General features: G+C 44.5%; 1 protein-coding gene across 1 annotated transcript in view; it reads right to left on the reverse strand.

Moving 5' to 3' along the window:
- PRKCH (protein kinase C eta) overlaps positions 1 to 25547 on the reverse strand; it is a 231346-nt gene that overhangs the window by 62154 nt on the left and 143645 nt on the right. Inside the window, exon 10 of the mRNA XM_047079551.1 lies at positions 10831 to 10985. Coding sequence (XP_046935507.1) covers positions 10831 to 10985 — 155 coding nt within the window. The remainder of the gene's footprint in view (positions 1 to 10830; positions 10986 to 25547) is intronic.

Genomic DNA, 25547 nt, shown 5'->3' on the forward strand with positions numbered 1-25547 from the left:
TCGTTTGAAAGGAAAACACAATCAAATTTAGTTTACAATCAAATTTAGTTTACTATAAAAAGATTGGTCTTCAGAAGGTTGATATTTACAAGCTAAAACTCCAATTTCTGTAAAGAATTCCCCATTCCCGAGGAAGCATCTTGAGGATAACTTCAGTTCAAGCCCATGCTACAAAGAAAATCCAAATCAGCTGATAACATGTATGCAACGAATAACCTTTTTTTAAAAAGTTTATTTATTTATTTAGAGACACAGTGGGGTAGGGGCAGAGAGAGACAGACAGACAGACAGAACCCCAAGCAGGCTCCACACTGACAACCCCTGATGCAGGGCTCCAACTCATAAACCCTGAGAACATGACCAGAGCTGAAATCAAGAGTCAGAGGCTTGACTGAGCCACTGGGTACCCCAAAGAATAACCTCTTATATTGACATGGCATGTTTCAAAGAACTTTCACATTTCACTTTCACCTGATTTGAGCTTCAACAATACCCTGTAGAGAAGCCACATCAATGTACAGATGGGCAAACAATCTCAGGGCATTCTGAAACCTGCCCACACCCCCAGAACCAGCATGAAGCAGGGCTGGGTCCAACACCAAGACCTTCTGAAAACCATGCCCAGGATTCTTTCAGTTGAAAGAATATGTAAGTGATCTTCTACTATTCTTTTATAGCATTGTAATTTAAATGGATTTGCACTTTGGGGGACACTCTAAATGATGCAATATACCAAAAAAAAAGTTTTTTTTAAGCCCTAGAGCCAAATTTAGGCACATTTCTAATGGGGTCCAGTTTCGTAGGGTTCTGTCCTTGGCTCACAGTTCTACTTAAGACACTCTTGTCCGGTGATCTCATCCAGTCCCCATGCTCTGAACTGATAGCTATGTCCTGATGACTTCTAAATATGTGTTCCAGTCTATCTTTTTCACTGAGCTTCAGACTCATATCCACCTTCCCATTGCACATCTCCACTGGAATGTGTCTCAGGTGCCTGACATACTATGTTTCTACATCTCGTCATCTTCCTCTTCCATCTAGAAGGCTTCCTGGGCTCATTAGCTGGGCTCCCAGCTAATGGTACCATCGTCTATCCAATCTTCTAACTAAACACCTAGGAATGACTCCACGTTGCTCCCTCATCCCCTGGACCCACCCAGTCACTAAGTCCTGTCCGTTGTACATCTCTTAAACTTATGCCCTTCTCCTCAGCCCAACTAGCATCTTAGTCCAGGTCCTCATTATCTTCCTACCTGGAACACTGCAATGGTCACAAATTGAACCTCCCCCTGCTACCTACATGTATGTGTCTGCATGCTCCCTCCCACACATAAATATGAAATATAAATCCACTCATGTCATGCAAGCTGCTGGAAATTCTTCAAAAACTCTTCTTCACCTGTTACAGAAAAACCAAATTCCCTGGCATGGAATTTGTATCTGACACTGCGAGTTTCCTATCAAATAACTATCCTGCCCCTCTTTCCTTAGTAAGAAAACCCTGATTTGTCGCTAGAACATGGCCGCATAATAACTTCCTAGCCTTCACTACAACTAACTGCAGTCAAGGGACCAAGTTCTGGCAATTTCCACGGTAAGTATTGTGTGGAATTTCAGGCTCCCTAAAGGGAACTAACTCAGCTGGGAGAAGTACCCTTTGCCCATCTGGAATACAGAGATGATTCCTGAAGCTTTAGCAAACATATTAGACCACAGAGTGACCCTGAAGATGGCTGAACAAAAAAGATAGAAATCTGAGTCCCAAATGACTCCATGGAGCTTTCATGAGCTGGACTGCCCACTTCCAGACTTTTTACAGGAGAGAGAACTACATTTCTATCTAGCTTAAGCCACCATCATATTCCATTTCCTATTACAGGCAATGGCCCCAAATCCTAAGTGATAGAGAATTCAAACATCTCAAGAATGTTAAGCCTTTCATAGCTTCATTTCTGCCAAACCCTCTAGCCTTATCTTCCACCATAGCTCAAACTGTAAGTTCCAAAATTCTTGTAGTTTTCCACTCTACACACACACTCACCAGGAGCTTTCATACTTCTCAACTTTTGCTCAAGCTTGCCCCCTACCTAAACACCCTCCTTATTTTTGTTCAGGTTTTAACTTTTTATCACTTCCTACAGAAAGTCTGTCTAAACCTCCATGTTAGGCTAAGTGGCCATTCTCTTTGCTCCCATAATATGCTGGGAATACTCCAATTTTGGAATCCATCTGCCATTATGTATTTATGGGCCATCTCTCCCAACCCACAGATAGAGCCTCAAAGGGCAGACACCACATCTATTCATTTTGTATTTATATCTCCTAATAAAAGTAAGAGCTCAGGAAATATATTCTGAGGTCAACTGCATTTTCCTCACTGAAATGGAGTGAACAGTATCGAATACCTCCACATGTCCTGATTAGCTCTCCGTGTCAGTAGTAAGTTAAAGATTGAAACAAAATGGTAATTTTTTTCCCCCTGAGATGGAAAATAAATTACAGGTGAGCCATCTTAAGAAAACATCCATTCTGAGAAGCAATCTACTGTTTGGATGTTTCAGACCTGAATTTCCTCATGTATAAAAGAGAACTTGGCACTAGGCAATCTTGGAGGCCTCATCTGGCTCTAATATTTTTATAATTCCATTGTTGAACATAAACACATAGAACCGGACACAAGGAGCCCACTGTGAATGGATCGCTCCTCCAGCAATTGGCAGCATGACCAGACTTACCTAACTTTTAAATAAATTACTTACAAAGAGTGTCTAATAAAATCGTGAAGTCATCAGATGACAGTGAACGCTCTAGGATAATGAAATGCCTATTGTGGGAGAATATGCCTCCTAGACTTCAAACACACTGGCCACCTATAGAGCCCTTGAACTTGCCATGCTTCTTCCTGATGTCTGGAACTTGCATTTGCTATTCCTTCTGTTTTAAATGGTATTTCCATCCCTCTTCACTGGTCACCTCAGCTCAAGAGTGACTTCCTTAGAAAACTCTTCTGTCTCTCCCTGACCAGCCTGAATCACTGTATTAAAAGTTCTCACTCATTGCAGTGCATTCCTGTTCTTCGTGGCACTGGTCACAGTTGTGATTTTCTACTAGTATGGCCATCTGATTGATGTCTTTCTCCCTCACTATACCATACTCTCCATAAGGGAATATTTTGTTTTTGCTCATTATTATGCTTGTATCCTTGGCAGAAAGTTGATGCTCAATAAACACCTGCTAAATATCTCCAAAGGCTGTGTGAGGGAGGAGAAAAGTAGACAAGTTTCATTGGGGGGGAATGTCCAGCTATTCTAATAAGCTGGAAATCCTTTGAGCTCTCCATCACATCTTTGAAAGGGGACCATGAAGTCACTTTCTGGTGACCGTGGAAGGCACTGAATGAGGCCTCCATTTGACAGAGCAATCATGACAAGCTAAGAGAAGAGGCAGGAATGTGACTACATAGTTTGGAGTTTTAGTAACAATTCTAAGAAGGGTTCATAGTCAAAATCTGTATTGAGAGTCCCATGGTTGGCACATCCTGAAGAAACAAGGACTCTCATGAAAATGACAAATGACAATTTGTAGTTTTCCTTGCAACAAACAGATCAAGAAAGACTAGACCTACTTCTCGGAACAGAAGGAATGATGTTATCCAATGACAAAGGGAACACAGAGCTTCTAAATTTGGTTTTCATCTTTATCTACAGAGAAGTTTTTTCTCACTAGAATGAGTACAATAAATATAAATATGGAAATGAATTCCAATACAGGTGAGGTAACAGTAAGGGCCCAAAATTCCAGACTCAAATGAAAGACATTTGAGGACCTTGAAATTCTGTCAATAAGAAACACTTAGGAGTGAGAAGGTCCCAGGAGATGGGAATCTAACAGATGTTACAAGATTTTCAAGAGGGGGGAAGAGGTAGATATCAGAGAACAATGACTCAAGCAGGTGACCTTCATTACTGACCCAAATACAAATTGATTTGGAAACAGATTAACTGTCAATTCTTAGACATAGAAGCAATGCTCACAGTGGAGGGCTCCCCAAGCAAAACTATGCTTAGCTAATTTCAAATCACACAGGTATGTGAAGTCAGCAAGGTACCTGACAGTCCCGTATGACATCCTTGAGAAACAAGAGTCAGATGCTATTAGAGACTAATATTCACACAGAACTGTTTTCAAAGACTAGCTTAACAGACCTTATCTCGGAGGGAGATTGTTAATCTTCCCAAATTCTGAATTTTAAAAAAAGTCAAATTAGGTAGAGACTGTTCTCTCGATTTGAGGAGAAATCAAAGTTGATTTTCTTTAAAAGTTAATGTGCTACATGTTAAAAGACATTATTTCAGGTCTGGCAGTCAGCCTCTGTGGGTCAGTTCCACACCTGGACAATGGGACAGGACAGCAAATTTCCATGGTAAGCACTTGGGGCATTAGGAGTAAACACTGATTACCAGGCACACAGCAAGCCAAGAACTGCATAGGGTACAGGGTGGTCTGACTCATGGGTTCACAGTGTGTATTAAAATGCACTGTGTTCAGGTGTTAAGACAGTAAGGAGGAATCAAAAGTTAAATTGTGCCCTTCCATAAAGGTTTCTCACTAAACATATTTTAGATACATCCTATGCTTTGTCAAAAACAGCAACTCCAATGTGTGCTAGCTGGCTTTAAGAGTTTGGGGTTGAAATGTCAAGGGCGCCTGAGTTTCCCTTTAAAATAGGTTATGAAACATGATTGAAAATGGGGCTGTAATGCTGGAGGGCAGGTAAATGGGATGCGTGCCCTTTTGTCTTCCTAACTTTTCTGTAGGACTTGACTCTGAAAAAAAGTCAATGGCCTTGTAAATTATTCATGAGCTCTATCTGGGCTCCCAATCAGCCAACAAGCCCAGGACAAAGGAATGAATAGTCTTTTTTTCCCTTTAGCAAAGTGGCTCATTGACTGCTTACTTCCCAGCCCTTTCTTCTTGGTCTCTGGGCCGTGGCAGCCCCAGACCTTCTAACCAAACGCGAAGGCACAACCCCTGTTCTTGCTGTATCTCCAGGGAACTGGACTTCTGTTCCTCCAAGAAATGCAAGTGAACACGTCTGAAAATCAGGGTCAAGCGGAAAAGCACAGAAATGTAACTGGCCTTTCTCCTCTCACACAAGGCACAGTTGGCTAAGAGACAGAAGAAAGTCAAGTCATAGGGAGCCAGCCTATGGACCTTCCAAAGTCCTATTGGCAATGATTTGCAACAAACTGAAAAATAAAAACCTTTCCTAACAATAAACAACAGCCCCTCTACAGGCATCTCTCAGAGATATTTACAGGTTCAGTTCCAGAATGAACTGTCTGAAATGAGTCAATACGTTTTTTGGTTTCCCAGTGCATATAAAAGTTATGTTTACACTGTAATCTATTAAAATTGTGGGATAGCATTATGTCTAAAAAACAATCTTAATTTTAAAATATGTTCTTGATGGAGTGACTGGGTGGCTCAGTCGGTTAAGTGTGCGACTCCTGATTTCGGTTCAGGTCATGATCTCATGGTTTTGTGAGTTCCAGCCCTGCGCTGGGTTCTGCATCGACTGCAGGGAACCTGCTTGGGATTCTCCCTCTCTCTCTCTCCGCCCCTCCCCGTTCCCACTCTCTCTCTTTCAAAATAGATACATAAATTTTAAAAAATAAAATAACATAAAAGTATGATATGTTTAAAAAATACCTTATTGCTAAAAAATGCTAACCATCGTCTGAGCTTTGAGGAAGTTGTAATGTTTTTGCTGGTGGGCAGTCTCACCTCCATGTTGATGGCTGTTGACTCATCAGAGTAGTGGTTGCTGATGGCTTAGGTGGCTGTGAAAATTTCTTAAAATAAGGTAACAACGGAGTTTGCCACGTTGATTAATTTTTTTTTTTCATGAACAATTTCTGTCGCATGTGGTGCTATTTGATAGCATTTTACCCACAACACGGCTTCTTCCAAAATTGGAGTCAAACTTGTCAAACCCTACCACTGCTGTATCAACTAAGTTTATAGTATATTCTAAATGCTTTGCTGTCATTTCAATAATCTTCACAGCATCTTCACCAGGAGTAGATTCCATCTCAAAAAACCACTTTGTTTGCTCAGCCATAATAAACAACTCCTCATCCATCCAAGTTTTATTACCAGATTGCAGCAATTCAGTCCCCTCTTCAGGGTCCACTTCTAATTTTAGTTCTCATGCTATTTCCACTACATCTGCAGTGACTTCCTCTATGAAGTCTCCAAGCCTCGAAGTCATCCATGAGGGTTGGAATCCACTCCTTCCAAACTCCTGTTCATGTTGATATTTTGACCTCTTCCCACGAATCAAGAATGTTCTTAATTGCATCTAGAATGGTGAATCCTTTCCAGAAGGTTTCCAATTTACTTTGCCCAGATCCATTAGAGGAGTCACTAGCCATAGCAGCTATGGCCTTATGGAATGTATTTTTTAATAATAAGAATTGAAAGTCAAAATGACCTTGATCCATGGGCTACAGAACGGATGCCGTGTTATCAGACATGCAAACAACATTCATCTCGTCCCTCTCCACCAGAGCTCCTGGGTGACCAGGTACATTGCCAGAGCAGTACTATTTTGAAAGGAACCTTTTTCTCTGAGCAGCAGGTCTCAAAAGTGGGTTTAAAATATTCAGTAAACCATGTTGTAAACAGATGTGCTGTCATCCAGGCTCTGTCATTGCATTTATAGAACACAGGCACAGTAGATTTAACATAATTCTCAAAGGTCTGAGGATTTTTGGAATAGTCAATGAGCACTGGCTTCAACTTAAAGTCATCAGTTGCACTGGCTCCTAACAAAGCCTGTCCTTTGAGGCTTTGAGGCCAGGCATGCGCTTCTCCTCTTTAGCAATGAAAGTCCTAGATAATATCTTTTTCCCATGTGAGGCTGTTTCATCTACATTGAAAATCTGTGCTCTCGTGTAGCCACCTTCATTAATTATCTTAACTAGAGCTTCTGGATAACTCACTACATCTTCTACATCAGCACTTGGGGCTTCACCTTGTACTTTGATGTCTATGGAGATGGCTTCTTTCCCTTAACCTCATGAACCACCCTCTGCTAGCTTCAAATTTCTCTTCTGCAGCTTCCTCGGCTCTGTCAGCCTTCACAGGATTGAAGAGAGGGAGGCCCTTGCTGTGGATCAGGCTTTGGCTTAAGGGAATGTTGTTGCTGTCTCATCTACCCAGACCACTCACATTTTCTCCGTGTCGGCATTAAGGCTGTTTTGGTTACCATTCGTGTGCTCACTGGACTCTAGCACTTTTCCTTTCCTTCAACAACTTTTCCTTTGAATTCACAAGTTGGCTAACTGGTGCAAGAGGCCTAGCTTTCACCCCATCTTGGCTTTCAACGTGCCTTCCTCAGTAAGCGTGATCGTTTCTACCTTGTGATTTAAAGTGAGAGACGTGTGACTCTTCTTTTCACTTGAACACCGAGAAGCCACATTTAATCACTGGACTAACTTTAATATTGTTGTGTCTCAGGGAATAGGGAGGTCCGAGGAGAGAGAGAGGGATGGTGGAGGGGTTGGTCAACGGAACAGTCAGAAACACATACGACATTTGTGGATTAAGTTTGCCATCTCATATGGCTGCAGTTCATGGAGCCCCAAAACAACTAGAATAGTAACATCAAAGGTCACTGATCACCAAAACAAATACAATAATAATGAAAAAGTGTGAAATGTTCTGAAGATTACCAAAATGTGACACAGAGACACAACGTGAGCAAATATTGTTGAAAAAAAGGCACCGGTAGGCTTGCTCCACACAGGGTTGCCACAAACCACACACACACACATATATGTGATAAAACTGTGATATAGATAGATAGTTATCCACTACATCCACAGTTATCTGTGGAGTACAATAAAGCAAAAGCAAAGCACTATAAAACAAGGTATACCTGTATCTGGATAGGTCAGAGGCAGCATCCATGATATCATTTTGGCTCCCATAAAGGCCATCCTAGGACATGTATGATATATGAGGCTGTCTCATGCACCCAAGTTTCTCCCTGTGCTCTCTGGATGGATCAAATTCATACCCTGTACGACCCAATTGTGCCCTTTACTGTGTGTGAATTCCAAGGACTTGGTTTTCAAAGGCTTATCCTTAAGACTCTGCTCTCAGGCCAGTAACCTGAATGGAATTAAATTATCCTGTGAAATAAATCCACAGGATAAAAATAGCTTTTGAATCTATCCTAATTAAATGTGTTCCCTTCAAAGTCAACCATATCAGTTGGAGCCTGCATATGGGATTCAAGTTGAAGAGTAAATTAAAATAAGTTCTCAAAACTGAACCACAGATGCCAAGAATTTAAATAAAACTTCTCAAGATGTGGGCTGATACAGCTTCACAGAAACGACATCAGGCTATAGTGTCCATCCTCCATAGTTGAAGACAAATGAAACAAGTAGACTGAGAGGCGGTCACATCCCACACAGGAGAGCAAGTCTGCTGGCCTGATGCCAGTGTGATGTGGTCCGCAAGTAAAGCCTCTAAGGGTTCGAGAAAACGAGTTTTGACAACCGTGCTATACTCCACTGCTTCCATCTGAATGTTTGTGTCCCTGACCATCCTTCTCCCCACGCCGACCCAAATTCATACGCTGAAATCCTCACCCCCAAAGGTGATGGTGTTTGCGGGGCCTTTGAGAGGTGCTTAGGTCATGTGGGCGGAACCCTCATGAATGAGGTTAGTGCCTTTATAAAAGAGGCTCCAGAGAGTTCCCTTAACCCCTTCTGCCATGTGAGGACATAGAGAAAAGATAGCTGTCACCAGACACTGAATCTGCTGCCACCTTGATCTTGGACCTCCAGCCTCCAGAACTGTGAGAAATGAATTTCTGTTGTTTAAAAGCCACCCGGCCTGTGGTACTTTGTGAAAGGAGCCCAGAAGAATGAAGACACATGCTCTGCCTCCTTTTCATGAATTAAAGTCGCCCTATCACCAGAAGGGGAATAAGAAGTCCCCTCTTTAGTGGGAGAATGTTCAAGTCTCTCCTGAGGAGGCAGTGTGGCCCAGTGGCTAACGGTATAATTTGAATTGTGGCTTTACTACGAATTAACAGTGTGGTTGCTAAGCCTTTCTAAGACTTGGTTATTCACCTAAATAACACTAATAAGATTGTTATAATAATAGTGCTGGAAGGATGAGGGCAGAAATTCAGGTAAAGACTGACTGTCACAAATGCTCCATGTAGCTCTTGTTGCCATCATTGGTATTAGTCTTTGGATTTACCGAAGTCCCTGTCAAGTTGGGAAGTCATAATTCTTAACAATTAAATGTGGGGAAGACTCTCTCTGGGATGAACAGAGAGCAGATGGATGGATAAGCCACAGAAAGGAGAACAAGAGCAGAGCTTGTGGCCCAGAGTCTGATGCTACCTACCATCAGGAAGATCTCTGAACTCCCTCTGCCACCAGCAACCCCCTCCAATCATGCACTGGGCGGAATTCTGAGACAGGAAAATTGCCATGCTGGAGGCTCCGGGAGAACAGAGAGCCTGATCAAGGAAACTCAAAGCACAGGTCATCTACAGCAACCTGTGGCAGCTGCGCAGCTGAAGAATGAGTGGAGATTCCTGATTCTGTACAAGCGGAAGACTCCCACTGCTGGTATCCAGCCTGGCTCCAAGCTCTTTGCCCACTTCTCTGCCCCACAGCTGAGGCTGAGACAAGGGCCGCATCTAGTTGAGGCTTTAGGGCTCTGCCCTGAGAATTAACATTTCTGTATCGTGCCTGTTATACTTCCTTTGCTTTCTCTCTTCTTTCTGGCATCGTCGATCCATCCTGATGAATTCTTTCCTAGCCTCACTCCTCTCTTCCTGTTTTGACTCTAAGATATTTAAGGATATTCAGTTTTTAAAGTTCTTTCACACTTGCACAGTGATGTCAATACTGTTCTGAGCCCCCAAAAGGAACAGTGTTAGCAAGGCTAATAAATTGCCAGTTTAAATCAGGAAATTCTTTTACTTTGACATTCATGCTCCTCCGATAAAAATGATTTTTTCTCAAAAGGAAACAATTGCATCTCAAGAGAAAGAAGAGTTTATATGGCAACCAAGCTACAAAGTTGTGTAAAGAGGAGGAAAACACTGACCACAGAGAAAAAATTTAAAAATAAACATCGTCTAACACACTCACTGTTACGTTTCCCATCTTACCCAATCTTGCGTCTGAACAAAGTTTCATCTCCTATCCCTTTGCATTTTGAGATCTAACAGTGGCAACCAGATTTTAAGCCCCAAGTATATTATCATCAGAAAATTGTGTGCCATGACGCGGAGTCAACATTCAGGAGGGGCTACAAATGATAAATATCATCAAGCAGGACACTGCTCATCAACAGTTCACCTTTTGGTTGCTTGACTGGCGAGCTGTAACCCCAACTGACCGAGATTCTTATCACAGTAATTTAGGGCAACATTCAGCCACACTCTTCAGTGTAGGTATGGATACTTAAAATGGAATGGAGTGTTTCCAACGTTAACACAGAAAAAGAGAGCAACAATGTGTTCAGCACCTTGCAAGGGCTGGCTCTATGAATTCAGGAATAATCTCAGTGCAACAGTTCAAGCCGATTTTATGAACACCACATGGGGGGCAATTCTGGTTTGCAGGCAATGTGTAACACTAGGTTATTTATTCTAAGGGACACATACCTTTGTAAATTTAATTCTAAAAAGATTTCAATTGATTAACAGGAAAAACAGAAGGGTGGATGAAGCCAGGAGGGCAAACAGTGGATGAATTAGGAGATAGGTTACCAGCGACCAAAACTCACCTGTAGATGATCCCTTTCTCGTGTAGGAACATGAGCGCCGAAATGATTTCTGCAGCATAGAAACGAGCTCGTGCTTCATCAAAACGACGAGACTTTTGAATGTGAAACATCAAGTCGCCCCCATTCACAAACTCCATCACGAAGAACAGGCGATCCTGGATACAAACACAAGAGAGGATCCAACGTGGTGTAACCATTAGCCTAGAATCTGGTCAGCATCATGTTACCTTGGGCGGGGGCGTGGGGAGAAGAGGTCGTCAAGTGGAGGTACTCAGTGGAATATCCTGATGGGGTCAGTGCAAAGCATGAGGGTGTTTGTGGGGGCCGTGGGGGGGCATGTAACACCTGGATCTCCTTTAAGTAATTCCACACAGCCTTGATCTCTGCATTAAACAAAAAGTAGGAAAGTCTCAGGAGCCTTTGGTTCTAGTAGCAGCTCTGCACTTAAACGCCACGTAACCTTGAGTTTAATTTGTTTTGGACGTCAGACGTTAGCAAAGTGAGGATGAGGGCAGGATCCCTAGCCCAATCATGAGGTTTCAGAATGTGGAGGAGAGCAACATAAATGGAAAGGCACATGCCGCTCCTCTGGAACATGCAGGGTTAATTGCAGAATGCAAGGGACACCTACCAGGTCCTCACACTTGGGTAGGGAACACTCACAGAAAGAGGAAAACATTTTAGACAAGCCTGTCAAACAGCAGTCTAACGACAGCCTCAGAGTAGCCTCAGTGTTAGAAATTCCATTCGGGCCATGAGGAAATTCCCGAGTTAGGAGTGGAAAGGTGCAGACTGGTGGGATGCTGGCTCCACTTGGAAGGAGCTCTCAACCTCACAGAGGAAAGGGCCCTCACGGTTCCCCATGCAAGTGCACTAAGTACTGAGCATGTGGTGTGAACACAGTGCCTTGATTAAGACTTTAATAAAAGGAACGTGAAGTCTCAATGAAAAAGCGATGTCTGTAAGACTGACAGTATCGAGTCTTTGTTTCAGGAACCTCTGAGATCAGTGGATTTCCTTACTCCCTCCACTAACATCTACGAAGTCCCTGGGTCGCCAGGCACTGAATGAGGTGCTGGGGATCCAAGAGAGTAGAACAGACATAATGTAGATACAACCTCTACCCATATAGAGTCTGGTAGGGAGACAGACACTGATTTAAAAAAATAAACAAGGAATCATATAAACAAATAAAGTTACAAATTCTGGTAAATACTGTGAAGGAAAAGGGGAGGAAGAGGAGACATCTGGTCATCTGCCTGGGGGTCAGTGGAGGAGTCTCTAAGCGAGTGACATGTAAGCAAAGGTCTACAGGATAACCCCGCAGGGCCAGCCATCATCGTTTTGGGGGCGGGGGGGGGCGGGGGTGGTGGACGTCATTTTGTAGGAAATTGGTTTTTGCCAATTCACAAAGCATGTGTACTGACAACTCATCTTTCCTTGTGGTTTTCAGTGCCCCAGCTTTGTTCACAATGTTACCCCGCATCCACAGCTAAGCAGTGGACACAGCTGTGCGAGTTGTAGCTCACACTCCCAAGTCACCACTGGTTTCATGAGGCCTTCCAGATCAGAACACAGAACTCATGACCTCTTAGTCCTGATTTTAAGTAAGACCTTAATTCAGAGAAAAAAAAAATCCCCTGGGTCTATGAAACTTCTGTTAATGAGAAGTATGAATTTAAGAGTGAAGATGGGGGGAGGTGGGGCGCCTAGGTGAGCATCCAACTCTTGATTTCGCCTCAGGTCAGGATCTCATGGTTATGGTTTTGAGCCCCGCATCAGGCTCTGTGCTGACAGTGTGGAACCTGCTTGGGATTCTCTCTCCCCTGGTCTGTGTGCCTCCGTAGCTTGCAGGCTCGCTCATGCTCTAAATACATATACACATAAACAAACACACAAACAAACAAATATTAAAAAAAAAAAGAGTGCATAAGGAACGACAAGGTTCACACACACAAAAACAAAACCAAACAATAACAAAACAACTCTTGAGGTTGGCCAGTGTAAGTCAATTGAAAGCTAAATACAGTGAGCCATCTGTCTGAGCTAGTGGCCTTCATTTGAGTGTGACTGACAAATGGAGTGGCAGATGTGGTTAGGACAAGCTTTGATGAGCAATGGTGTTCTTTATTTTCCATATGGGAAGGACCCGAGAGCAGGGTAGCAGTGGAGTGGGATGGAGGCTAAGTACGCGACGGAGATACGTCCAAGAGCTGCATCCGCACAGGCCACTGTAATGACAATGCTGTGTCCATTTTGAAGGGGTGGCCAAGGGGGACACGATGAAGACTCAAGTGGTAAAGCCACCCAAACCACCCCTCGACAAGTAGGTAAGTCTTACACATTTTTGTTAACCAGCCTGTTCACCTTCTTCATGGCTGTGACTGGCAGTCACGTGAATTCCAAGAGCTCGAAATACCTGATTACTGGAATTGGGTCAGTAGGTAAGGGGCCACTCCTTAGGCTGCTGAAAGTCAGTGTAGTTGGCAAGAGTTCCTAAGGCAGTAGGCATCAAAAAGATGAGCGTATTGTAAGGGCAATTTCATCCATTTCTAGTTTCCCCCAAATCGTTCTCATATTCTCAAGTCTGAAAAGCCAGAGCAGGGGCTCAGTTCCAAATCTGGGGGAGGAAATACTGCCTTCTTGTCTCTCTCATCTGTTCCTCAGCCCAGCCCTGGAGGTGGGTTCTCAGAAAAAGTAGGACGGTCAGGGGGGTCACACCCACCTGTGATTTGCAACAAGGTCATAAGCCTCAGGAATGCGAAAATAGGGGTTTCTTTTCATTTGGACTTTCATTTTCTTAATGCTTATCTATTTTTAGCATGAGTGGGGGAGTCACAGAGGAAGACACAGAATCCGAAGCAGGTTCCAGGCTCTGAGCTGTCAGTACAGAGCCTGACATGGGGCTTGAACCCACAAATGTGAGATCATGACCTGAGCCAAAGTCAACGCCACCCCGGCGCCCCTCAGAGCTTCACTTCTAACTTCCTGTATGGCACCACCTAGAACAACTCTCATCCCTCAGGCTACTTACAGCTCTTGAAGCAAGCAGGAAGGGGAAACAAGCCAGCCAGATATAATGACAATTTACCAAAAGTAATGGTCCATCCTATCAAAGACCTAAAATAATATCACAAGGTAGGAAAATAAAAATGTGTTCATCAACTCACAGAATGCCTTTGCTGAGAGGAGCCCCTCTGTTTACACGCATATCTCTTCACCCTAATAATGGCCTTTCTGACACCTAAAGTCACCAGGCCATTGAGCTTGTTGGAACAACATCCAAATGAGATACAATCAGCCCTGGTTTGGGTCCCAGGGCTCCATGGGAGTAAAGGGTCTGAGTTCTGGTATGCAGGCTTTATGGTACCTAATAAGGCTTTCAGAGATCTTTTACACTGTTAAGGTTCTCAACCAGAAGGAATGTTTACTGAGCACACGCAATATCAGGTCCTGGGGAGAGACAAAGTATTGTAAAATGAACGCCACCCCACACCTGCTCTCCAGAAGTTCAGAGAAGTGTGGATAGAGCACATCACCCCAGTGTACTCAGAGCAGTGGAGGCACACAGAGGCTGTCGTGGGAACAGATCAGGACACCTGAGCAGCCTGGAGGCTGGGTGGGACGTGGGGAAAGCTTCCAAGAGGAGCTAATTCCCCAGCCTTGAAGGATGAGGAAGCAGGAGTCAGGCTGGAGTGGGGAGGCATCAAGGTATACGAACAGCTGAACTGTCCGGTATGAGGCAGGGGACAATGGCTGCAAAGGGAGACCGTCCCTAAGTGCTGAAGCTTCTGCATGTGGGGCATCACTGGAATATGCTGCTTTCATAATCAAGTGTTGACAGAAGAAGCAAAAGGCTATGGGGTGCCTAGGTGGCTCAGTCGGTCAAGGGTCCGACTCTTGATTTCGGCTCAGGTCCTGATCTTGCAGCTTGTGAGCTCGAGCCCCGCATCGGGCTCTGCACTGACAGTGCGAAGCCTGCTTGGGATTCTCTCTCTCTCATTCTCTCTCTGTCCCCCAGCCCCCCTTGGGCTCTCTCTCTCTCTCAAAATAAATAAACTCAAAAAATTTTTAAAAAAGCAAAAGGCTAGTTAGGGTACTTCCTTTCACCCCATCTTCAGGCCACCGACAGCTGAGAAGTTCAGGGCTATAGTCCTGTTCAGAGAGAGGCTCACTCACCTATTGGTCTCTACAATTAGCGTCTGGGCTAAACCAGGTGGCGGCTATGGTGCTTGGCTGGAAAAAGACTCCGCGAGCAGAACCCGCCACACATGCTAACACATCAGCTACAAACGCAAATCAGCCCTGCTAAATGTTCCTGCCATGGAATGAGTTCCACCAACCCGAGGGGAACCTTTCATACTTAGCGCGTGCCCTTTACAAAGCAGAGTCATGGACGTGACGTTGTGACGGGAGGCAGGAGATCGCCTCTTGCCTAGACTCCACTTGCAGTCTGGGCTGTTGAAGAACTAGTCTCCCTCACCACCCGACAAGCACAAAGTTACACTTTACAAACTCAGCTGTGAAGCAAGTAGAGGAAACATCTGTCGGGCCCCCCGAGTTTAGGGAGGCAGGGTATAATAGATTCAGGTTGCCTGTGAGTCACTTCTGGGGCAGGGAACAGTTTCCAAATCCCGCCTACGGCAGTGACTACAAAAACAACTGTTTCTGTGTTTCAGCCTGTGTAGACAGCCATTCCAGCTTTTCTAAAGTCCAGTCTCCTAGAAACTGAGTCCTGGACACCTGCACAGCTTTCCCTGAGGCCTCTGGCTCCTCTCAGGTAAATTTTGCTCTGATCTGCAAGGTAAGAAACCCAAGGTCCCTGAGACTGGAGACCGGTGTAACCTCAGTTCTAAAGCCAAGTGGCCCAGCCCTTTGTCCCTTGCTCCTCTTTTGTCCCCCATTCAACCAACCACAAATGCAAGTCATTAACACGGGTGAGAAACACCTGGGGGAATAAAAACAACACAGAAATCCCTTTGTCCCACGCCTCCCTTCGGATTAGGAGGCCAAGGAGCTGGTGCCTGGTTAATAACAGAATTCCTGTCATCACCTGCCTGGCTCCATTAACCCGCTGCAGCCTGGCCCAAATCTGTCCTGGCTATCAGTTCAGGGCTGTTACTTCTTAGGGGTCAAAGGGGATAAAAATATCCCCCAAACTGATAGTGGCTGTCAGTATGAGCAGTGTGCATTCCCTAAAGGCCCTCATAAAGATTGTTCTTTAAGAATTAAACTGAGGGGACCGGGGGGCTCAGTCGGTTAAGTGTCTGACTTCGGCTCAGATCACGATCTCAAGGCTCGTGGGTTCAAGCCCCGCATCGGGCTCTGTGCTGGCAGCTCAGGGCCTGGAGCCTGCTTTGGATTCTGTGTCTCCCTCTCTCTCTGCCCCTCCCCCACTCATGCTCTGTCTCTCAAAAATAAATAAAACATTAAAGGAAATAAATGAAAATGAAAATAAAGGAATTAAACTGATAGGCAACTGTATACAGAAAAGTTCGAGACAAAACACTTGGGTCGATGAAAAGTGATATACCAAGATGATAACCTGTGACAAGACAACATCACCTAAGGAGGATGACTCTAGAGGAACCAGGGATGAGATCCCCTGGGGTCACTGTGGTAGGTACCTTTGGAGGTGTCTGTTCAGCTCATTGATCCCTTTCTCAGAGAACTGCCCTGGCATGGTCACAGGGGGCCATGCTAGACACCCTGCAAGCAGCTAACTAGAGCAAGCTGGCCACCCCCTCTCCAGTATCTTTCCCAGAAAATCGGAACTGAGATGGAAAGGTTAATTTAGGCTGTGTGGGGTGCAGGAGCTGAGGAAACGTGAATTAGGAAGCTGAGGTTATCTGTGTTGTGTGACCACGTGACATGTCTTGGTAAAACAGAGTGCTGAAAACATGGCTGGACAGATGGATGGACAGAAGGACAAGAGAAAAGGATGGAACAGAAACATAGAGTGAGGCAGAGGCAAGAGATAAGGGCAAATGAGGGAGCCAAGAAGGAAACCACCTGGGCCCATCATGCCTTTCCACTTCCAGATCCGGAAGAGACACGGACAAAGTTGGCCCTCGGGTTCTGTGAAACACACCCTGTATCTCTACATCTTTATTTTCACTTCTCACTTTTTTGCATGACCTTGGGTAAACCGCTTTCTCTACTTGCTACCAGGAGAATTTTAACTGAAACACACAGCAATTCTTAAGGGGCAGAAGGTTCACTTATTCACAAATCTGGGATAATAACACACACTACAACGACCATGTGCAGATTAAACCAGAATCAAAGTGCCTTGTCAGGGCCAGGCCCAGAAGAGCCTCCACAAGCAGAAACTGTTGTTATTAGTACATCATGCAAACAGGCTAACGTGTACTCTAGGAGGTCCTGCACCCAGTGCCCAAGTCCCTGATGTCACCAAGACAAAGCACAGCGTGGTGGTGAGGGCCCGGGGCCTCTGGAGCCAGGGCGCCTGAGATGCCAAAGCAGCTCCCGCTATGCTGTATTTATTTTCTGTCTCAAAACTCCAATCTGCAAAACGAGGATAATAAGAGGACTGAACTCACAGGTGTACAAGCATTACATGATTTAAGCTAAGAATGTCCAACGGTGCCAGGCACACAGTGAATGTTCACTAAGTGTGAGCAAATATCATCCTCACTATCACTACGGCTTCCACCGTCACGGCCGTCTGCTCCCCGGGCTCTGGCCCCTCTGTGTGGGGGAGGGGGGGCGGGGGGGGGGCGCTGTCCTGGGCAGCGGGCTGCCCTGCATGGATGCAGAGACGGTGCCTCTCAGGCTGGCAAGTAGACAGGAATGAAATGGCAGCCAAAACAGCAATGTGAATGTGAGACAGGAATCTGGAGGGTTTAAGGAGTCAGGAGGACACCCACGCCAGCCGCGGGGGCACTTCTGATACTGCGTGGTCATGACCTTGACCTATTAAGGAGAGCTTTGCTTTCTGGGAAGTGATTACAAAGCAAGAGGTCACAAAACTAGATTTGATAACCAAAACATGCCAACCGAGGGCTTCAGTTCCAGCAAGTTTTCTAAGTTTCTAATAGCAGATGATAATATTCTCTACTTTTTTTAAAAAAAATTTTTTTTCAACGTTTTTTATTTATTTTTGGGACAGAGAGAGACAGAGCATGAATGGGGGAGGGGCAGAGAGAGAGGGAGACACAGAATCGGAAACAGGCTCCAGGCTCTGAGCCATCAGCCCAGAGCCCGACGCGGGGCTCGAACTCCCGGACCACGAGATCGTGACCTGGGTGAAGTCGGACACTTAACCGACTACGCCACCCAGGTGCCCCAGTATTCTCTACTTTAAGAGCTTGATAATCATAACTGATACTGTTGCAAAGCAAATGGACTACTAACATATCAGAGTGGGACTTCTTGTAGTAGCTCTTCTCCCTTTCCATACAGTTGCTTCACTCTTGTCAACAGAGTGAAAAAGATTTTTCTGTTTACAGCAAGAATCCATAGTCTGTACATGTCATCAACAGATATAAATCTTCAGTTGAAGATATATTACAGCGAGGATGCAGATTACCTTTCGGAAATAATTCAAAGAATAGCAACAACATTTACAGTTAATGAATTTAGTGATGGTTTTAAAGCAATGTTAAGCTGAGCGCCACATCTAGACTTACCTAAGTTCTCAGCAATTACTTTGGAATTATTTCTGAAACAATAACACACCAACCCTGTATCAAAAGCTGCAGTGTCACTGACTGGTTGTGGGCATGGAGAAGGAAATCTCCAGTAACAGACAGCATTGTGTTGAATTTCTCATAAGTGCTCCTTGCTTTATGGTTTTGCTCCAACAAAGTCATCCACAGAGGGAATAGGGCATTCAAATCAACAGGAAACAGTTATTGACGTCAAAGAGGTCACAGTGGAAAAGCACCCTCATGAGGAAATCTGATTGCACCATGCCTGAACTGGAAACAACTTAAATTTAACCACATTAAGAATGATTACAAAGGCTTCAAGGAAGAAACAAGGACAGGGAATCTAATGGCTTCCTTTTTTTTTTTTTTTTTTTGGACTTACCATTTTGTGCAGCCCAGAAGATATCAGACATTAATTCAATCACTCAGCAACCCCTCTCTCAAGCCCACAGGCATGATACATCCTGTCTGAGCTCAGGCACTAGTCTTCAGGAAGGTGAAATATGTCTCTAATATAACAAGCCCTTAGCAACCTGCATTTCAAACCTGGAGGGACACTCGACTCTTTCCAAGACCAAGACTTTTCCCAGTTACACTGCCTATCGTCACCTGTAGTGAAACGTGACAAGGCTCACTGACATGTATAACGGACTGGGCTGTGTGAGGCAATCTAACTTGCAGTTCAACACACTGGGAGGCATTTGAACCATAAGATTCATTTTTTTAATGTTTATTTATTTTTGAGAGAGAGAACACGTGCAAGTGAGCAGAGGAGGGGCAGAGGAGAAGTACAGAGGCTCCTAAGTGGGCTCGGCACCGACTGCAGAGAGCCCAATGTGGGGCTTAAATTCATGAACCTCGAGATGACACCCTGAGCTGTTTGGGCGCTTAACCGACTGAGCCACCCAGGTGCCCCTGAGCCAGAATATTCTTAAAGCATAACTAAGCAGTCAACATGACTGGAGACAGAGCAATGTCAGGGCTTAAGTCCTTCCACTTCCTGGCAGAGCCCTCTCTGGTCTGACTTTTACTTGAATGATAGCACTCAGTAATTCCCAAGGGGAGAGGGGACAGTGATCAATATCACAAATACATTCTCTAGTCCAAAATAGCCAAGTGTGTGATTTGCCATTCATGAGAAAATTTATCATAAAATTTTAAACTGCATTGTTTTAAATAGAATTAAATCATCATGTATTTTATACTTTCAAAAAAAAAAAAAATGGTCCACACACATCTTGCCCAGTCTCGTTGGGCTGCACTGGCCTTGTGTGCTTGGTGTTGTTTTCTGTAAAGGACCTGAAACCTCTGAAGGCAGAGCCCGGCTGGAAATGACACATCTCTGCTACCACCAAGCGTAGTGCCTGGACCTGGCACAGGGTAAATAACCCCTTGGAGAGCTAACATGGCAGGAGGCCATTTCTGGTTTCTACGACGATTTAAACTAGAACGTCACAAAAGCTGGAACCCACTGCCAAGATCAGTTCTACCCATTTAGTGTATGTAAGGGCAACGACGTAAACTGCCTTACCTGCAGTTAAAATAGTTCATGGAAGAGCTTGAAATGAGAAGCAGACCTGCTTCACACACCACTTCATTTCCCTTTAAGAATAAAGCTTTGTGGTTTTTTTCTCTGTTTTTAAAAGTAATTACAGGGGCGTCTGGGTGGCTCAGTCGGTTGAGCATCCAGCTCTTGATTTCAGCTCAGGTCATGGTCTCATGGTTCATGGGATCAAACCCCGTATCGGGCTCTGTGTTGACAACAGGGAGACTCCTTGGGATTCTCTCTCTCTCTCTCTCTCTCTCTCTCTCTCTCCCCCACTGTCTCCCTCTCTCTGTCTCCCTCTCTCTCTCTCTCCCTCTCTCTCTCTGCCCCTTCCTGGCTTGTGCACACACTCTCTCTCTCAAAATAAATAAACGTTAAAAGAATAAGCAAAAGTAATTACAGGTTCATAGTTCAAATGTAGTTGTAAAGTAAATACATAGAAAACCGAGGAAAAAAATAAATAAAATGAAAATAAAATCATCTATAATCCTGATACCCAGAGATAGAATCCAAATACAAGGGGAAACAAAACTGTTTGTGGCTTTTAGGATACAAGGAACTGGAGATTTCAGGGCAAACAAGAAATTTAACAAGGGTGTTTTAAATTAGAATTTATTTACCCCTTATGTCCTACTTACCACTCTTTAAAGAACAGAAAAAGAGAACATGAAAAATGTATCTTTCCTTTTCCACTTATATTACATAATATTTCCTGATATACTTAGTCATTGAACTGTGAATTTTTTTAACAGGTGCATACTATTTTCAGTGCTATTTCTCTGAAGTCCTACAATTAGCTGGACCTCTATTTAAGTTAATGGAAATAAGAGGATAGTATGAGTATCTACTTCGGATACTTTATGATAAAGATCATTTTTATTAGCCTGGAAACACAGGCATCTTAGAACAGATTACTGCCAACTGGTCGTAGTGTTTTGATTCTGAATTAAATTCACAAATTTAAATTCTGAACTTTGGTTTACCAAGAAGATATCTTAGGTTATAATTTCCTTTTTTAGAAAAGGTTTCGTCACTTAAAAATATGCACAATAGGATTTTTTTAAATTATTATTTCACATGGTACAACTCTCTGTGTAAAGGTTTTGGTTTAAGCACCAAATAGAAGGTCTATTAAAGATACTTATGGATCTAGGGGTGCCTCAGTGGCTCAGTCAGTTGAGCGTCTGACTCTTGATTCTGGCTTAGGTCATGATTCCAGGGTTATGAGATTGAGCCCCACGCAGGGCTCTGTGCCTGATTGAGCATGGAACCTGCTTAAGATTGTCTCTCCCTGTCCCTCCGCCCCTCTCCCCTGCTCGCTCTCTCTCTCAAAAAAAATAAATAAATAAATAAATAAAATAAAAAACATATTAATGGATTTAGTTTGTACAGAGCTATTGGATAGAGTAAAAATGTCATTTACTTATTTAGATCATTTTTCATGACAGAGGTTCCTAAACTTTGCAGCCTCTTAAAGAAGGCAAGATTTCATCTCTCCATATGATCTGTGGATGAATTAGACATGTCTGCCTCACAAGAGGAGATTCTGGGTTATAGTTGTCTAAATAATCACTCAGAGAAGCAGCAAATCAGGCCAAGAATATTCGGTCTGCCTTGAGAGGATGCCTGGGAATCTGTTAGCCAAGAGTCTGTTCTTGCCTCTGCTCTACAGTCTTGTAGTACCTGCCGAATTTCCACCTGGAATGTGCATTCCATGTGCTATTTTGAGTTTTGTTCCTTCTAGCACAGCCACAGCGCATTCTTCTCTGGCCCTTCATCTGGGGAATGAGATGTGCTCAAGCAAATGACGCCCCCACAGCCCCTTTCCAAACCCCTTCTGCACTATGGGCCACATACTGATCTCTGCTGTCCATGGAGGAAAAAAGACACAGACTTGACTTATATAAAGGTAGGGAGACCAAAGTAACAGAGGCAGAGTCTAATAAGATGGGAAAGCAATCACCAATAGTCTAAGGGTTTAGCCAGGGGAGAGGATATCATGTTGGCCTTGTAGAGAAGCTTCAGTTGGTTACGTGGAGTTCCGATGGGCCCTTTAAAGTTGCGAGGACCGGAGCAGAGACTAAGACGGCAACACCAACAGTCTCATCCCAGATGTAGGTACAGCTTCCAGTCCTGTGGTGAACTGACTTCATGTGGGCACTGGGTTCCTCCTCCCATGAAACCACTTCTTTCTGATTCTTCTTTCTGACTTTCTGCCACCCTTCTCCACACTTACGTAGAATTCTTTTCTCAGCTCTCCTCTCCTATCTACAAACACCTACCGAAATATTTTAAATTACATTTTTGGGGTGCCTGGGTGGCTCAGTCGGTTGAGTGTCTGGCTTTGATTTTGGTTCAGATCATGATCTCACAGTTCATGGGTTCAAGCCCCGTGTAGGGCTCACACTGACAGGGTGGAGCCTGCTTGAGATTCTCTCTCTCCCCCATCTCTGCCCCTCCCCCACTCATATGCACTCTCTCTCTCAACATAAATTAATATTTTTTTAATATTAAAAAAATTACACTTTCTACTATATACCCAGAGGACACTGAGGACACCAAAATCCAATTTCCCATCTGAACCATGTTTCTGAGCAACAAACATCTTACCACTTGGCTTCCTGCAAAGTGAATTCATCATACTCTATTCCCCCAGGCTCCCAACTGACCAGAACTGTGACCACTCCTCCCACTCTCTTACCCTAAAAAGTCCTATCGATTCCACCTCCTTAGTATGTCCTTGACTCCACTCAGTGACCGCTGCCTTGGAGCAAGCAGGTCTAACAGGACCCTGTTTCAGCATCCTTACCAGATCTGCTACCCCCGGTCTCCTCTTTCTGCAGAGAGCCACCTCCTAAAATACACGTCTTCCGTTGCCCTCTGGCTTAAAACCCTTGCTAGCACCCTTCACCTCCATGATTGAGTCTAAGTTCCTTTGCAAAGGATGGCAGGCCCATGATGACTTTGCTTCATCACTACCCACATTTCCCCTCCTACAATCCTGCTGCATCGACTTATTTGGGGTGTCCTAGGCATACCATACATTTTAATCCTCTGTGCCTCTGCATTGCTATCACCTCTGTCCGAGAGGCCCGTCCTGTGTCCTCTCCTCAGCCCTCTATGACTGTAGGGCTCAGATTCATCCTCAAAATACAGCTGAGACAGCTCTTTCTCTCAGAGCCCTTTCAACCTCCGCAAGGGCCAAATCATGACTTTTCTTCTATCCCATGGTTATAGGTGTCTGTGTTTAAGATGATCCTTGACTGAAAGCAACTAGAGGGCAGGTCCACATTTTGTTTCTCCTTATTGCTTTCAGTCCCTGGCACACAATGTGCCCTAAGGAAACATTTACTGAAGTGAATTAGAAATACAAGATAGACATAATAGTACCATTCAATATAGAAACAGCCAACGTGTCCAGCGATTAGGGTCTACTTTCAATATTTAGACAGCACTCAGTTCTGAGGTATCTAAAGTATCTGTAACTGTAAGTTGAAATAGCATTTTCCCTGTATGGCAAACAAAAGAAAATAGCAAGCACGCTTCCCCCAAAGCACACTGGTATTGCTACTGGCACATTTTTCTACACTGGTTGAGAAATGTTTCTTAAAGCTTTGATGATCTCTGCTTGTAAAATCCAGTCATACGCATCACACATGGGATGGAATCTGACTCACAGATAGGCTGGCACCCTTTGCAATTCAGGGTGGAGACGATTTTCATAAAAAGTTACTGATTCAACACCTTGATGGCAAAGTGGAAGCGAATCATTCGATGCCAAAACAAGAGACGCTGTGCTATTTCAATCTCTTGCTTTTAAATATAACCCATTGTAAATATATGCTCGCTGAGCTAATCTTTGGCTCCCTAGACACCCCAGGCTCTGATACGTCTGCCTTATCGCAGCAGGCTTTGCTGTTCAGAGCTGTTGGCAGTGTGCTAACCCTGGCTCACATTCAACAGACCCGCTACGCTTGCACCCAGTTTCCTCCCAGCCAGGGCCCGAGACTGAGCAAATGCCTCAGTGCAGCCACTGAGAACTGTTACAGGCCCCCAAGCAGGAACTTTGCCTGTCTCAAAGTCAGAAGAGAAAAAAAATGCTTATAATTTTATGAGTATTTAACACACTTTGCTTTGGTCCCTGTAAAGACTAACGTGATCTTCTAGTCCATTTAACTTTCTGTATCTAGGACAGACCACCTGATATTCATATAAGGCAGTGGTTTCCTTTCCCCCTCCCCACCCAGGGGACATCTGGCAACATCTGGAGACAACTAGGGAGCTCACATGCAGTGAGCACAGGCCAGGGATGCCTCTGATCCAACAATGCGTAGGACAATCCCCCATAAGAAAAGATTATCCTGCCCCAAATGTCAGGAGCAGGAAAATGACATGACACTATGCAAATAAGTGAATGTTTTTTTATGAGGAAGTTTGAAAATTCACCAGACATTTGATTGTTAAAACTGGCCTGTTGGGTGAAGGTCAGGGTAGTGGGGATAAAGTTCTGAGCCAGGTGGAAACAAGCCTCCTGCTTCCTATCTGTTCTGAAACCCAAGTACAAAGGGACAAATCTAATGATCAGTCCCTCAATTCTACAGGCTTCCAGAAGAACTTTAACCAGTGTCTAGGTCAGCTCTGCCGTATCTGTTCCTGACGTTGGTGGTATCTGACTCATTTTGAACTGCCTTTCACTCACTGGTAAATAGACCCTGGTTTAGAAGGTCTGGGCTTGCTGCTAGTCCCCACTTCACAAGGTCATCATAGCTCAGGGCTCCCTGGGAGTGAGGAGGAGAGAGGAAGCACAAGGAAGCAGACGAAGGTGCTTCCCAAGGTCCACCGCTGAGGAAGGGAACCGCATGCATTGTGGGAAAGGGAGGAATTGTGCTGGACTGACCTTCCCCCTGTGTTTTAGTTGGGAATTCGATATTACATCATTTTTAATGTTTAAAATCTCATATACCATGAGAATGGAATTAAGAGACTCTGGGAAAAGCTCCAAGGATCCCTTCGTGACACCTAAGCCATAAATCATTACAAAATATCCTAAAGAAGCAGGCAGGAGCGAGCTAGAGATACAGCAGGCTCTTTTGCAGTACAAATAAGCTACAAGTTGGATGCCTCCGCAGAAAGGAAACAGGAACTCCCTGGGTGGCCCGAAGGGAAGACTGGGCATGCCCAAGCCCTCCAGCAGAGGCAGGGAGGGCTGCTGGTGAGCCAAGGTATCAGCTGACAACAGAAGGCAGGAAGGGGGTGAAGAAGAGCCCTGCACACCAGCAGAGTCAGTCTTGATGGCACGGGGTTAACGTGGGGGAGCCTGGTGTCTCGGCAGCCCCGTGCAGGGACTGTCAGTGAAGAGGCCGATTTCCCCAGTGGGATGAGAATAACCGTACAATGGCAGCGGGGAGCAAGGAAGCAGGCTGGGCTGGGCTGCTGCCCTTCCGCTTATGCCTCCTGCTTTGAGCCCCCAAGCCCAGCAGTGCTAACGGACCCATCGC

Source organism: Lynx rufus, unplaced genomic scaffold (assembly GCF_022079265.1).
Source record: "Lynx rufus isolate CCGP_SWC_20201006 ecotype Redwood Valley unplaced genomic scaffold, mLynRuf1.p SCAF_17, whole genome shotgun sequence".
In the NCBI taxonomy this organism is placed as follows: Eukaryota; Metazoa; Chordata; class Mammalia; order Carnivora; family Felidae; genus Lynx; species Lynx rufus.